General features: G+C 38.3%; 1 protein-coding gene across 1 annotated transcript in view; it reads right to left on the reverse strand.

The window, feature by feature from the left end:
* Positions 1-14,560, reverse strand: part of LOC134532269 (ATP-binding cassette sub-family C member 4-like) — a 70,969-nt gene that overhangs the window by 42,496 nt on the left and 13,913 nt on the right. Inside the window, exons 3-5 of the mRNA XM_063368687.1 lie at positions 13,003-13,121; positions 11,664-11,774; positions 3,027-3,231 (exon numbers count right to left, since the gene is read on the reverse strand). Of these exons, the coding sequence (XP_063224757.1) occupies positions 3,027-3,231; positions 11,664-11,774; positions 13,003-13,121 (435 nt within the window). The remainder of the gene's footprint in view (positions 1-3,026; positions 3,232-11,663; positions 11,775-13,002; positions 13,122-14,560) is intronic.

Here is a 14,560-nt window from a genome sequence, read left to right on the forward strand (position 1 = left end):
ACGGTGCATGTATATAAGCGAGTCCTAGACAGTAGATCGCTCAGTTTGTTACTGACGTCGGCGGTGTAAGGATCGTCTAGTTTGTTTCTTCTGGTGCATAAGTCGTGTCAATTATCTGTTCTTGAGACCTCGATGGCGTCTTTACCGTCTTTAACGTCGAATTCGATGGAGGTTGTACCGTCGACTACGGGAACCTTGACGACATCTACGACGGAGAAGGAGCAGATTCCGTTGACAACCACGGCGACAACACTGGAGGAGACTTCATCAGACGCGATACCACCAGCAGAAGAGACTTTAATGCCGGTAGTGCTGGCTGTGCAGGAAACCTGACGAACTTCGTTTCGCCCTCGATGGAGGCTTCAATGGATGCCGAATCGACAACAACTAACGAACATCGGTGTTGTTACTGTGACAAGATTTTCTCAAACAGCAGCAATGCTCGACGACACGAGAGGAGCGAATGTGCCAAGAACCTATATCGTAAAATGTTTGTTTGTGAGAAATGTCATAAGCAGTTTGCCAGAAAAGATAATATGAAAACGCACATGAAGGCATGCAAAGGTCCTGCTGTGTGGCAGAAAGTAAAGGTTTCGTCGCAACAACGATGCATCGATGTGCATAAGAGGATGCCTGGAAATGGTACTACTGTTGCAACGTCTGTATCTGGATCGGGTCTGAAAGGATCGTCTTCATCACCACGGTATCCTTGCAGCTACTGTGATACGTCGTTCGCATATTCCCATGATGCACGAAGACATGAGCGGAGCAAATGCACGAAGAATCCATCTCGCATGAAGTTTCGATGTGATGAGTGTCATGAATGGTTTACTAGAATTGATAATTTGCGTCGACATGCGAAAAACTGTAAAGGTGAAGTCCGTGTGCCTACTGCTGAACTACCTGCAGAAATTTCGACTCCTCGGTTTAGGTTGAAGGCTCGTGAGCGTACAAGCAAGAAAACCGATGTGCAGCAACCGATTGGTATGACGTCTGAACAGGAAAATAAACCTAAGACTGTGTTCGGCGCATTACAAGTGAACGATAATGGTTTCTACTTGGCGCAGTCTGCATTTCGTGGAACATTGAAGGACTACTATTATTTAAATACGTTAGAAGAGTCGAAAGACATTTGTAATTTTCTTGACGATATCAGACAGAAGATAATCAATCAGCTTACTGATGATGTAGCAACAAACGGACCTTTGAAATATAACTTGTGGTTGGACTGTATATATGGAAAGCCATATCCGTTCGATGACAAAGTGAAGAAGTGTGCATTCAAGACATCGGCTGCAGTAATTTACAGTTCTAACGATGTGAAGCAAACTGTTAAAAACGGTATCCAGAAACTCTGTCAAGAAGAGGTGGACTATGTCTGTAAAGGTTCTGGCTGGACTCTGTCTAGTATAAACCGATTGGAGCTAAGAATTAGTCATTTCACACCGCTGCGGAACTAAATGATTATAAGATTGCTGGCTTTCGCAAATGATCCTGTAGTAGAATAGACATTATGTAATAAATATTATGTTTGTAAAAGAACTTGTGGTGTTTAATTCCTCGAACCTGTTACTATTATGTTAAATTGATGTTATATTTAATTTTTTTGCATCGTCCTAGATCGTACCAAGGACCTTAGTCGACCTAATCGATCAGTATATAGATTACAAATTTATTTAATGCATTTTGGAATTTTTCCCGAATTTCTAGCTAAATAATTATGGATTTTCAAGATGGCGGCCAAATGACAAGATGTCGGGTGTCACAGCAATAATAAATGATTACTGCACTCTAGCGGATAAGAATTAAACTAACATGGCGTCAGCGCACTCTCGCCGACGATACACTGATGATGGCTTCCAGCAGACGAGGACAAGATGGCGGACATGACGTCATACTACCTGACGATATATTTATGCTTTGAAAAAAAAAAGTGGAGGGAGTCAGTATGCCTGCGTCCACCGTAGGGGAAGGATCGGTCGCCATTTTTAATTTTTCTTTGCCCTCACCGGGTTCGAACCAAGGACTCCAAACTCCGTGTCGTTAATGTATGATTTTTAAAAAAATTTTATTAAAATTTTATTATTTAAATTTTTTTATAATTTTAAAAAAAATTTTCTTTAAAATCGGTTAATGAATAAAAAAGTTAAAGATGGCGGCCGTAACGGAAATTGCAACGGTGACGTCATAATTCAAAATGGCGGATAACACAATGCCGGAATGTTCGAGAAAACGAAATGATGTCATCCAAGATGGTGGATCCAAGATGGCCGTCGGGGTCAAGGTCAAAGGTCAAGGTCACATCCTGATAGAGGCTTAACTGAGGCTTGAGTTAAGGATGCTTAAGCCTCTATCAGGACATTTCTAGCCGTTGGGATTTTTGAGGAATAAAACGGGAAATTTCCCCTCGAAATGGGAATTTTTCCCTCGAAAACGGGAAATTTTTTCTTAAAACGGGAATTTTTGAGTCATTTTGAGTCATTTTTGAGGAATTTTGAGGAATTTTTGCCGCCGTGACGTCACAAATCCAAGATGGCGGACACCGGCACCGGCACCACGCGCCAGCGCCAGATCTAGTTCCGGCTATTATATACTACTATGCCCCTAAACAGATAATCTCAGCTACGCAATAAAAAAATACCAACGTACAAGTGAACCCAACGATGAAACTAAACAGAATTATATTCTCTGCGATTGCTTGTAATGTGGTGTCTAGATTATCGGTTTATCATCATCATTGGGTTACAATTATGGCGCTGTGTTGTCCACAGTTGTTGTTTGTCAGTATTTGCTGTTTTCTTTTGCAGTCGTCTCGTCGTTATTAGCCCACTGTTTTCGTCTGAGCCGTGTTATTCTTCTGATTACTTCCACGGCATTCTCTGTGTTGTTTGTACATTTAACATTTGACATCAGCCGATTTTGGCTTGTTTACTGTTTGTTCGTGTATTTAACTTTTTTTTGGACGTTCTTGGTATTTCTTTATGGCATTGAGTGTAAAATTTTGCATCGCTTCAGGAAGCTCTGACCTTCCTGTAGACGAGCGAGCAGCAGGCCGCCCGCACCGCCATGCCCAGGGCCAGGTTGCCGCAGTTGCAGTGGTGCCCCAGCACGGCGGCCGTCAGCCCGCACAGCACCAGCCCCGCCGCGTGGCGGCTCGCCTCCCCCCACGAGCTGGTCGCGTCGGGCCCGAAGTGCTGCACCAGCAGCTTCAGCAGCACCGGGCCCATCACCCTGCGCGCACCACGCTCCTCTCACGCTGTGCCACGCATGCACAGTCCTCTATCTACACCAGCACATTGCCACGCTCTTCATACATAGTCCTCTATCTATACCAGCACATTGCCACGCTCTTCATACACAGTCATATCACTCTATGCGTTCTCTTCATACACAGTCCTCTCAATCTATACAAACTCATTACCTTGCTCTTCATACACAGTCCTCTATCTATACCAGCACATTTCCACGCTCTTCATACACAGTCCTATCACTCTATACCAACATCACACCGCGCTCTTCATTAACAGTCCTCTCAATCTATACAAACACATTACCATTCTCTTCATACACAGTCCTCTATCTATACCAGCACATTTCCACGCTCTTCATACACAGTCCTATCACTCTATACCAACATCACAACATGCTCTTCATACTCAGTCCTCTCAATCTATACAAACGCATTACCTTGCTCTTCATACACAGAACTCTCACGCTATAACAACATTATACCACGCTATTCATACACAGTACTCTCAATCAATACCAACACATTACCAAGCTATTCATACACAGTATTATCACTCTATACAAACATCATACCACGCTTATCATCCACAAACCTCTCACTATATGCCAACATCACACTACGATCTTTGTCGATAGACCTCTCACTCTATACATACAAAATTAATTCCAAGCTCTTCGTCCACATACATGTCACTCTACATACAACGGTACTCACACGCTCTTCATCCACAGCTCTATCTCTTCCACGATCTTCGTCCACAGACCCGTTACTCTACATACAACATTACGATCTCGCACTTCAGCCACGGATTTTTACATGATGTCATGATCACATTCTCAAACCACAGACCAGTGATTCTTCACACATCATGATCAACGACTCATCGGCAGATCTATCACTCTACATGCAAAATATATATCTCAATCTTCATCCACAGCCCTATCACGATATACATAAATCATGACAACGCTCTTAAGCCATTGCCATGTCACTATCCATACATCATGATCATGTTTTTAACAGACCAGAAACACTTCGTACAACAGTACGACCATGCTCTTAATTTGGATAACAACAGCAGTTTTATTATAGCCACATCACTATAGAAGCACCATGACTATAAACCTATTTCCCTACATCAAACATCACGACCTATAACTCAGCGAATATCATGGTCATGCTCTTCATACACAGCCTTCTTAATCATTAATTATGTTACAAACATTATGACAATGCTCTTCAAAACAACATGTCACTCTAGGTATTTACATCATGGCTAGGATATTCACAGGTTTATATATCGCGACGACGTCCTTCATCCTCAGTCATATCGTTCTACATGTAACATCATTACCAAGATCATCACAGCCCTATCAATCTGGATGTAACATTGCAACAACGATTTAATCAACAATATTTTCTTCATCCACAGCCAAATTAATCTATAGACAACATAAGACATATATTTTTTATGCGCAGTTCTTTAACTCTACATACGTACAATATCATGACGACACTCTAATTCCACAACCCTATCACTCTACATACATCAAGTCTAAAGTGTTCTTCAACAGCTCTAACAATTTTAACACTGACATATCACTCGTATATAGCCTTGATGTTCGTTCTCACACGCCATGTTGCTAGTTGAAGTGAAACTTCTTTGGGTGCGGTTAGAGTAAAAACTGAAGGCAAAATTTTAATACGTTTTCGTGAAACATTGTTTTGAAACGTTTCTGACATGAAAAGGACTGATAATAGGTACTTGGCCAAAGAGATATAAAGAGAACACTATGCTATATATGTTGAAAGGCTCGTTTCGTTTTCCTCTTTGTACGATGATTCGTCCTCCGCCAAAAATTTAGAACCAAGTGAGATAGATAAACGAAAGAAAAAATACAGTGTGTGTGCGCATGAGTTTGTTTCAGAAATTATATATAGATATCCTATACAGTCAGCTGTGAATGCCTGGAATTTTATATTTGCTGCCAGTGCGCTCGCGTTCCTCTTTGTTCAACCAGCAGCGTAGAGAGCGCTGTTGAGACAGCCCCTGCTTTCCCGCATATACAGCACTACCTGTTATGTATTTCATTTTTCGTTTAGAGATTTAGACTGTTCCAAATGACAGAATTGTTTGAAGAAACAGTAACACACACAGTTTTAATTACCAAAGAAGTTTCACTTCTATCACGTGCACTTAGTTACATGCGCTCTTTTTATTATATTGTATTTGTTATATTTGAGGGTTTATCTTTACATTTACCACGACAGCTCTTTTATATGTTATGTTTCGTCCAAAATTATCTCAACACATATTTAAAAATAGTATATATACAACGGTTTAAGTCACGAAGTGTTTATAATTATTATCAGTCCCAATAGGTAATATTGATAGGAAAAATATTTATTAAATACTTAGTTGGATAATTTTTCATCAAATAATAAATTCATTATAGCTTTTAGAAGAAATTTTCAGGAAAATCCCTTAATTAATCTTAATGACGAAAACTATAAATAATCTACTTTGCGTTTAAGACCGAGACTTATGTTAATCTTTTTCAATGTGATTATTGTCGTGTCCGACTTATAAATCAGCCTTTTTCCATTATGTATCTAGGTTTTTTCCAATTCGTTAAATAATTTTTACAACATTGTTATTTAAAAAAAATTGACAAATATTCATAGTCAACTTTTTCTGCTTGATGTAACATTAATTAAGTTTAATGTTATTTCACAGCTAAGAAATGTACTAATTTTATCTTTCTTTGTAACATTTTTAAAAAAAATTCTCTTTATTAATTAATAAAATCCAAACAAGAAAAAAATTAAATACGGTGTGTGTGTTTGATTTTTGAGTGTGTTTTGAACCCATCAGCTAATAATTTTGCATTTTTGTTGGCGTTAAATCTTTTTTTTACATTATTATCTGTCGAAATCGGATTTTAAAAATTTTGACAAGTGAATACCTACCAAAATTATAAGTAATAGTATTGCAGAGTTGAAACATTCCGGATTCAAAGTCAATTCTAATATATACTTTATGGAGTCATTATTTCATCTCCAAGATAAATTTTGTTAAATCATCTTTGCTCTGTGAGCTTGGCTACCAAGCGACGGGAGGAACTCACACAAACACACAGTTGTGAATGAAAAGCCCGCAGCCATAGAGAATGAAGCGAACGTGGAAAGTCCTCCAGATGGCGTTCAGCAGTTTGGGGCGTCTTTGATTGGTCCGCGAGTCCTCCAGCTCCGCGAACCAGTTCCTTGAAAAAAAAAAAATTGTTTGTCTGTAAAGTCGGTTTACGGACGATAGTTTAACGTGACGTCATAACAAAACATTGATGAAATTATTGCATACTTTTATGAATAAAATTTAATAATTTTTATTGAATTATCACTATTTTGTATGGATACAAAGAAGGAGTGAAATGAAATCTACAATTTAATTGATAAATTTACTTTTATTTGCACTCATTAATTCAAATATTTTTATTACTTTAACGAAGAGATTATTTTAACTATAACTTTTATACATGTTTGCTATTTAACTTCTTCCAATCTGTGTTATTCTGTTAAGTATAGGACGATGATAGGAAAAGTAGGAAATGAATGGGAGTGTTTCCAGTTTAATGTGCCTCGAAAAAGTCAAATCGAAGGTTGTTCCAATCGAGTGGAAGAGAGATAGATGCGGCGCAAGCGTACAAAGAGCGTAACGGGACAATATGTCATCCTTTTTCGTGCGTGCAGCCGGCGTTCATCGATTTATTAGGCGTTGTAACGTCAAAAAGCAATGTCCTGCTGAGATGTACTGACAGAAGGAACTCAACCGAGGCAGAGTCCAGCAATAAACAGCCTATAATTCTCACCACAGAATCTAAGTTCCCCCACGTAATATCGTTACGGGGATGCTATACTGTCGAAAATTTTCACCTTAAATTTACGAAGAATACTGACTTTCAAATTATTCAGGGATTTTCGTAAGTTTAAGGTTTATTTTAAAAACAATTACGTACTGAGCTTTCTCATTTTTAACGTAAATCAGCAATAATAATCTTATTTAATAACAGTACGCTCGGAGTCATTTTTAATATACAGTAAACACTTTTTTTTCTTTTCTTTCCACACTTGTGTTCAACCTGATTGAGGTTAATTCTACTACTGGTTTGGAAGACCAATCTTTTAAGTTTGGCACACTACATGGTTCCGCCGCTATATAGCAGTGGGGTTAAAACAGAGTCACGTATTCATTTGTTTTAATTAAAATTTATTAATAATTTTAGAACTTTAAATTAAAATATTATATGTGTTTAAAACCTTCCAATACTTATGGTTTTTGAGTTACAAAGTATTAATCTCTCTCTTAGTGTTTTTAAATTTTAAAGTATGCCTAGTGTTGTTTTACGTCCATGTACTAAACCGGTGTACGGAAACTGCAATGCTAACATTTCGATATAAATAACTCCCTTATAGGAAAAAATAGTATAATTATGCAACCGAAAGATCCTGAAACTAAACAAGTTAAACATAATTTATTATTTGTGTGAAATCAACTTTCATATTTATGATTGTAATAAAAAATACACAATCACCTTAAATACCATCCTCACTTCCTGGTTACAGGGGCGTTAAGCACTGAGCACGCTGCATTAAGGGTAGGTTTACAATTTACTGCAAATAAAAATCACCCTAACCATGCAGATTTCTTTACATAAATATCGTAGTACATTCCTCTGTTCTTCCTTGCTCTGTGCTCGGTTGCTGCGACAGCGCACCTAGCGGCAGAATTTTTCCCAGTGCCTAGCTGCCCGTAAGAAACCCATGTTTACTTCCTGGCCTGTAGTGGAATTAACCTTGCCCTGGCTTTGGAGAAAACACTGAACTCAGAAGTCGGCATCAGACGTTGTTTGTACAAATATCCGGTTATCTGAGAGTACGAAGAACCCTTCGATTATTTGAGGTTAATTATTCGTTGGAAAGGCCCTAAATTTTAACTGTTATTTCTATCAGTGAACAGACGAGGCAGGCCTGTGTTGCGAGGCTGTTAGAGACGAGGCAGGATTGTGTTGCGAGGCTACTAGAGACGAGGCAGGCATGTGTTGCGAGGCTGCTATTTACGAGGCAGGCCTGTGTTGCGAGGCTGCTAGAGACGATGCAGGCCTGTGTTGCGAGGCTGCTAGAGACGAGGCAGACCTGTGTTGCGAGGCTGCTAGAGACGAGGCAGGCATGTGTTGCGAGGCTGCTAGAGACGAGGCAGGCTTGTGTTGCGAGGCTGCTAGAGACGAGGCAGGCCAGTTTGTCCGGTGCGCCGGCCAGCCGGAGGTCCATGGGAGGCCTCTCCTCACGGACAGTGACGACTGACCGTCATCGGGGAAAGTGTGGCGGCGCGGGATAGTGAGCAGTGCGAGGCAGTGTGTTGGGAGCGACTTGGGTCCTCTACTAACAGCAGAGAGAGCCACTGTCGAGCCGAGTTCCAGCGGGGAGAGTGAACAGTGGACTCGTGAAAGTGTCATTTATTTGAAGACAGACATTAAAATGGTTATAATTTAATTACAAATGTAAAAACTTACTAGTAAATAAAATAGCAAGCAATAAATCATCTTGGCTTTTATTTTCTGAACTATGAAATAAAGGTAATGTATGTATAAAGTAAAGTATCTGAGTCCATGTTAACCCAGGTTCCAAAAGTACCAAAACATTCGCCCAGAAGTACTAAATATAACATGTCCATTAATGAGATGAGAACATGAAAAGGGAAACACTTAAAGACTTTCATACAAGCGTGGAACTACTCTCTTTAAGTGAGTAGTGTCCTTAATTATTTTTCTTCTAACACGTCGTGTCTTGCACATCATTTTTAATGAATTCATAATATAACCATATGTTATTTATCTAAAAAAAATTGTTTATTTTTTATTTTGATAATGGTTTTAATAAAATAAAAAGGCAACTTTTTATGTCAGTCCTAGCAGGTACTGAAATCATGAAATCATGTGGTACACAGTTTGGGAACAACTTTTGGCATGTAGCCTTCGTCTTAAAACACTTTATTTTCGTTATAAATTTCATAAAGCGATAAAAATTAGTGTTCCAAAAAACATGGAATAACTTAGGTTTCAATGGTTTTTGAAAAGCTTTATTTTTGTTTATTTAATTGAAAGATATCCTAAAAATAAACCTTTTAAGAATAAGAATACAAACAAACGATTAATTTAAAACTACATACCGTATTATTTCATGCTAAACACAAGGACTGACATAAAAAATTGCCATAAATTCATAAAAAACAAACACTCTCGCAATGCTGATTATACCCTTACATGCCCCACCTCGTGCGTATGCAACTACCGCGCTTCGAAGGAAAACAGAAACTGAATCTAATATGTAAAATAATTTTCTTAAAAAAAAGTATATCATAAAACCGAGATAAACGGGAAAAAATATAAATCAAAGACGCCATATTTTGTAAATGCCTTCAAGATATGCAATTTTTCAAACCAATAGCTTGTCGATATTATAACAAAGATGATAATGACAGAAATACAGGATTACGATCCGAAAAAAAGAATGAGACATTAACATTACGTTACCCGTTGCAATTGAGACGAATAAAGAATCATAAACAATGCTACAGGCGTTGTTATGGAGACGAAGAAAGAATAAACAGTGCAAGAGCCGTTGCCGTGGAGATCATCGGAAAAACGTTCGTCAAAATCGTTAAAAAAAAGTATTTCGAAACACAAAAAATTCTTCAGGGGGCCATCAGACGCCTCCCGAAGAGTCCACGTGCCAAGTTTCAGGCTCCAGGCCTCGCCGTCCGTAGTGGCCTGTGATTGGCTGGAGTCTCCGGCCAATCACAGCACACCTCGCGCAGCCGAGGCCAGACCCCAACCCAGTGGATGGCGAGAAAATACTGCCTATGCTGTTACATTGCGCTGGGCAGATTGTTCTTATATTTGGTAATAAATATACCAGCACAATACACACATGTATGCTGACAGTTCACACACCTATATTAAGCTATATTACATCCCGTTACAACATCTTTGCTAAATAAAAAGCGTAGGAAGTTGAGGCTAGGGACTCGTGATGAAGGACCAGGTAATTACGCAAACTGCCGACTGCCTTTTTGCTGGTTACAAGTGACCTGACGCTCTATCCACTCCTGGGTGTGTCCCGATGCACCAAATCACGGTTTTTTTATTTAAATTAATTAATCGTAGCTCATGAAGCGTAGATGTTGTTGCTAAGGATTTTGCAATGACAGATTGTGATAATTTCGCTAACTGCCTACAACCATTGACAGGCGACAGGTGACCTGACGCTCTATCCATTCTGGAGTGAAGCCCGATGTAGCAGATCGCAATTGATTAACGTAATTAAATCCAATTATGTCTAAACAAGCGTACACTAAATCTTTAGTTTAAGCTACACGAGCTGGCTGGCAGCCTGGCGGGAAACGAAGAAAGTCGCCCCCAACAAACTAGTAACTCCCAAAACCAATACGGACAGAAATGTCCTAGTTCCCGCCCATTGCTTAGTAGTTTATTTCTAATCTGCCCAACTCTTCTTCCGGAACCATTCCTCTGTTTCCTGTGACCAACCTGCCTGATATTAATGCATGATTTTTGCATCCCACATGAAAGTGCCCAGGGTTTTCCCTGTGTCTATGCAGGTTTTACCTGGGCCCAACTTATCTAGTTTTAGTCTAGAATAGTCAGTGAGGGGAGTTAGTCATGGCGCCCATCGCTGCCATGGCTGGCCAATCCGCTCCTATCACATAATGCATGCTACCTCTCCTGAATGGCTTAAACCCTGCATGATTAGAGCATATAGGCGTCGGCCTGAGACGCACTTAGATCTCCCTAACCCAGACCCCTCCAAAATACTCTTAGATTTTAGTTAGGTTAGGAAAACTATTAACAGTATTTTTTCTCGTTCGTAATTTACAAGCGGATCCAATCTGTTAAATTAAGTGAACAGTTGTCATTGACAAATTGAGTAGGTAAAGTATATGTTGTAAAGAATATTGAGATAGAGTTAAAAAAAAATCTAGTAATACGTATCCTGAAACTGAAGGTAGTTTCTAAAATTTGCTTGATTCAGTGGTTAAGAAAGAATTCTATGTTTTAAAATTTTTGGCCCAAACGAAAGCTGGTGCTTCGCCAATAATGGAGATTTAAAGTGACAAAACATTTATCTTAATGTCATGAAGCTTACGCAGTTACCGAGAGTAACATTTGAAAACATTTTCTTGAACAACCACAACATTTAGTAACAATGTGCTCTTAATGGCATTTTTTTTTGTTTCGAAGTTCCACGAGTGAATACCAGGTCATGCAAACAGCCCAATATTGAAGGAAAACTGCATGTCCTTGGATGTCCTTTAAGACTTCGGTCACGACGTTTAACTCACCGTTCAAGTTTGTGTCCCAGCACTATGGACTTGTGGACAGGCAGCGTGTCATACAGGTCGGAGTAGTCCAAATCCTTCTTGGTGCCCTTCCAGAAGAGATCTTTCAGCCACCTACCGACATCATATAGTCACGATCGTCCAGGGTTGGCTTATTTAAACCACAATCGTTAAACCACGGTTTAAACCATAGTTTTAATCAAGTGTTTTTTTTTCTTAAAAAAAAAACATTTTTAATATATCTATAAATAGAATATTTTAACAAATTTTAACGAAAAATCTAATTCCACTCTAATAAAAAAAATAGTTTTCTCATTAATGTTTCTTGTGATTTACGGGAATAATTATATACTGGTCAAGATCTTATCATTAAAATTATATGGATATGTTGTAACTTCTAACCAGCTAAATAATACTCTAATATTAAACTAATTAGTAAATTTTAGTCAAAAGTGTAAAAAAAAAGAGGATACGAATAAATTTATTATCAAAAAAATCTTATTTTGTGGGAAATACCAGACTGTACTGTATGTAAATGCCCATTCTGTTGGAAAAACTCATTCTATGCAGAATTATCATACTGTGGGGAAATACCTTTTTCTGTGGTTATGTCCCTGACAGATGTAAAGATTTGCTAGACTTCAATTCTTTAATGTTACAAGTTTTCTGGTTGAACAAGATTGGCAGAAAGCAGGATGTTGTATGGCTTTTCAAGTGAACATGCTGAGAACTAAAATAACTTATGTAATAAAAAAGCGAGTTTAAACAAAAAAATTGTTTTGAACCAAAAAACATTGATTGTTTGGTTTAAAGAAAAAATTACCAACCCTGCGATCAGCACAACAACGTTATCGGAACTATACGACCATGGTAAGCTCGGACGATCGTTGGCTTTCAAAATGCACAGATGTTAACATCCGCGCAAGAGACCCCCTTGCATGCATGCACACACGTAAATATATTAGAGTCCGAAATTTTAAATATGCTGGTGAAAGTTTTCGAAGAGTTATCTGAAATATTAGTTGATATGAAGTATCAAGTATTAAAAGTAAAATTCGCAATGAATTTTATTTTAATGCAATTGCTTCACAGAGTTGAATCTAGACATCAAATACACTGACAACCGAATCTTTCATTCGTGAGTTGAGAGTCACACATACATCTGGCATGTATTCGTTTGTAAATTCAAGTTAAAAATCGTCTTAACTGTTCACTAAATAACCCTGGTGACACTTTTGGCCGGACACATGACCATTCACAATTAGCGCAACATGAACGATGGCGCTTAAATGCTTTCAGCCAGCGTCCGAAGTGCCTCAAGCACTGAATCAATTATACAAACCAGAAAACCAGCAGCGAAAGTGGATTTGCTGTCAACTTCGGGTTGACGTCATGATTTTTTCCTTGCTCCATCTCACACTCGAGCGCGGTGCCAGCAAGTGGCTTCAACGTCGCAAACGCCTGCAAACAATAATGATATGAATATTCCCATATTAACATAAAAATGCTACAGAACATGCAAGGCAGTGTAGTTGTAGCTGTAATTTGTCTATCGAGGACGGGGTAGTCTGGAAAAACCTAATATCCATTCACATGTATTCATACGTCCACATTTTAACATTTTTTTCTGTTTTATAAGTTAAAGGCATGTATGTTACGTTATGGTATGATATAAAACTAATTTTATCGCAAAAATTATTGTTTCTTTGGGGGAGGGATAAGTTTTTGTATTACTAGGTGATCGTAACTTAAATGAAAGATTCGTTAGGTTAAGTCAATAACATTAAAAATATTATTTTATGCTCACAAAATTGTATTTTTAATTTTATTTTAGACTACGAAGTTGCACGAGCGTAGCGGTGAACTTCGTAATGTTCGGGAGTGTTCAGGTGTTTCTAGCTCAATGAGTCAAAGGCTTACCGGTCAATTCATTGGCTGCGACAGAACCGCGAAGGGGGGAGCAGGAGGTTTCCCCACCGTATGGCTGCCACCAGCGAGGATCCACGCATATTTAGAACCACACTACTTAGAACAGTCATAACTTATAATTCTCAAATTTATAATGATCGTAACTTATAAACACGCAACGCTGCTCACGCAAATTAGAAACGTCGTAGGTAACTTGCAAAACCATAACTTAGAACTGTCATACATTGGAAACACGTAACTTAAAAGCACACAACGCCAAACAACATACCTCACAAACTGTGTAACTTAGAACTACCACAACTTAGAAACACACGTAACAGAACTGTTCGAATTTTGAAACACGCGAGTTTGTAACATACAACGACGAATCCCATAACATAGAAATGATAAAACTGAGACAATAATATCTCACAAGTAATACTGCTTAGAAAATCTCAATTTCTGACTGTCATAACTTAGAAACGTACCCAACACCCTGAAAAACTCTGGTTTGTAGGATTGTGGTTAAACGAATTGTTTTATTGATTAATGAGTTGTATTCAAAAAATTAAGTAATGCATGTCAAAGGCTACGCACAAACGATTAATAAAAAACTGTACACCTCACGATTACACGATTTTGACTCATGCTAGAGTTGACATAATAATTTTCCTTCATGTTTCTAAAAACTATTAAATAAATATTAATTTGTTCATAAAATATCTTATAAACAATTAACGATAGTAACATGAATTTATTTTAAATAAAAAACCAAACACGAAATTATGGAAGCAAATATTTAAGGATAGCCCCCCTTTAAGTTGCGCGCGTGAGGAATGAAATGAGAGTGAAACGATGTTAAATCTTAGCGTGTGAATGTTTTTATGTTTTGTTATTGAAAAGGTCAATATGCCCCTAAATAAACTCTAACACTGACTGACAGACAACTCATAGCGAAAACCGGTGGATCTAGAGTTTCCAAATTTGGAGGA

The sequence above is a fragment of the Bacillus rossius genome, chromosome 5 (genome assembly GCF_032445375.1).
Source record: "Bacillus rossius redtenbacheri isolate Brsri chromosome 5, Brsri_v3, whole genome shotgun sequence".
Lineage (NCBI taxonomy): Eukaryota > Metazoa > Arthropoda > Insecta > Phasmatodea > Bacillidae > Bacillus > Bacillus rossius.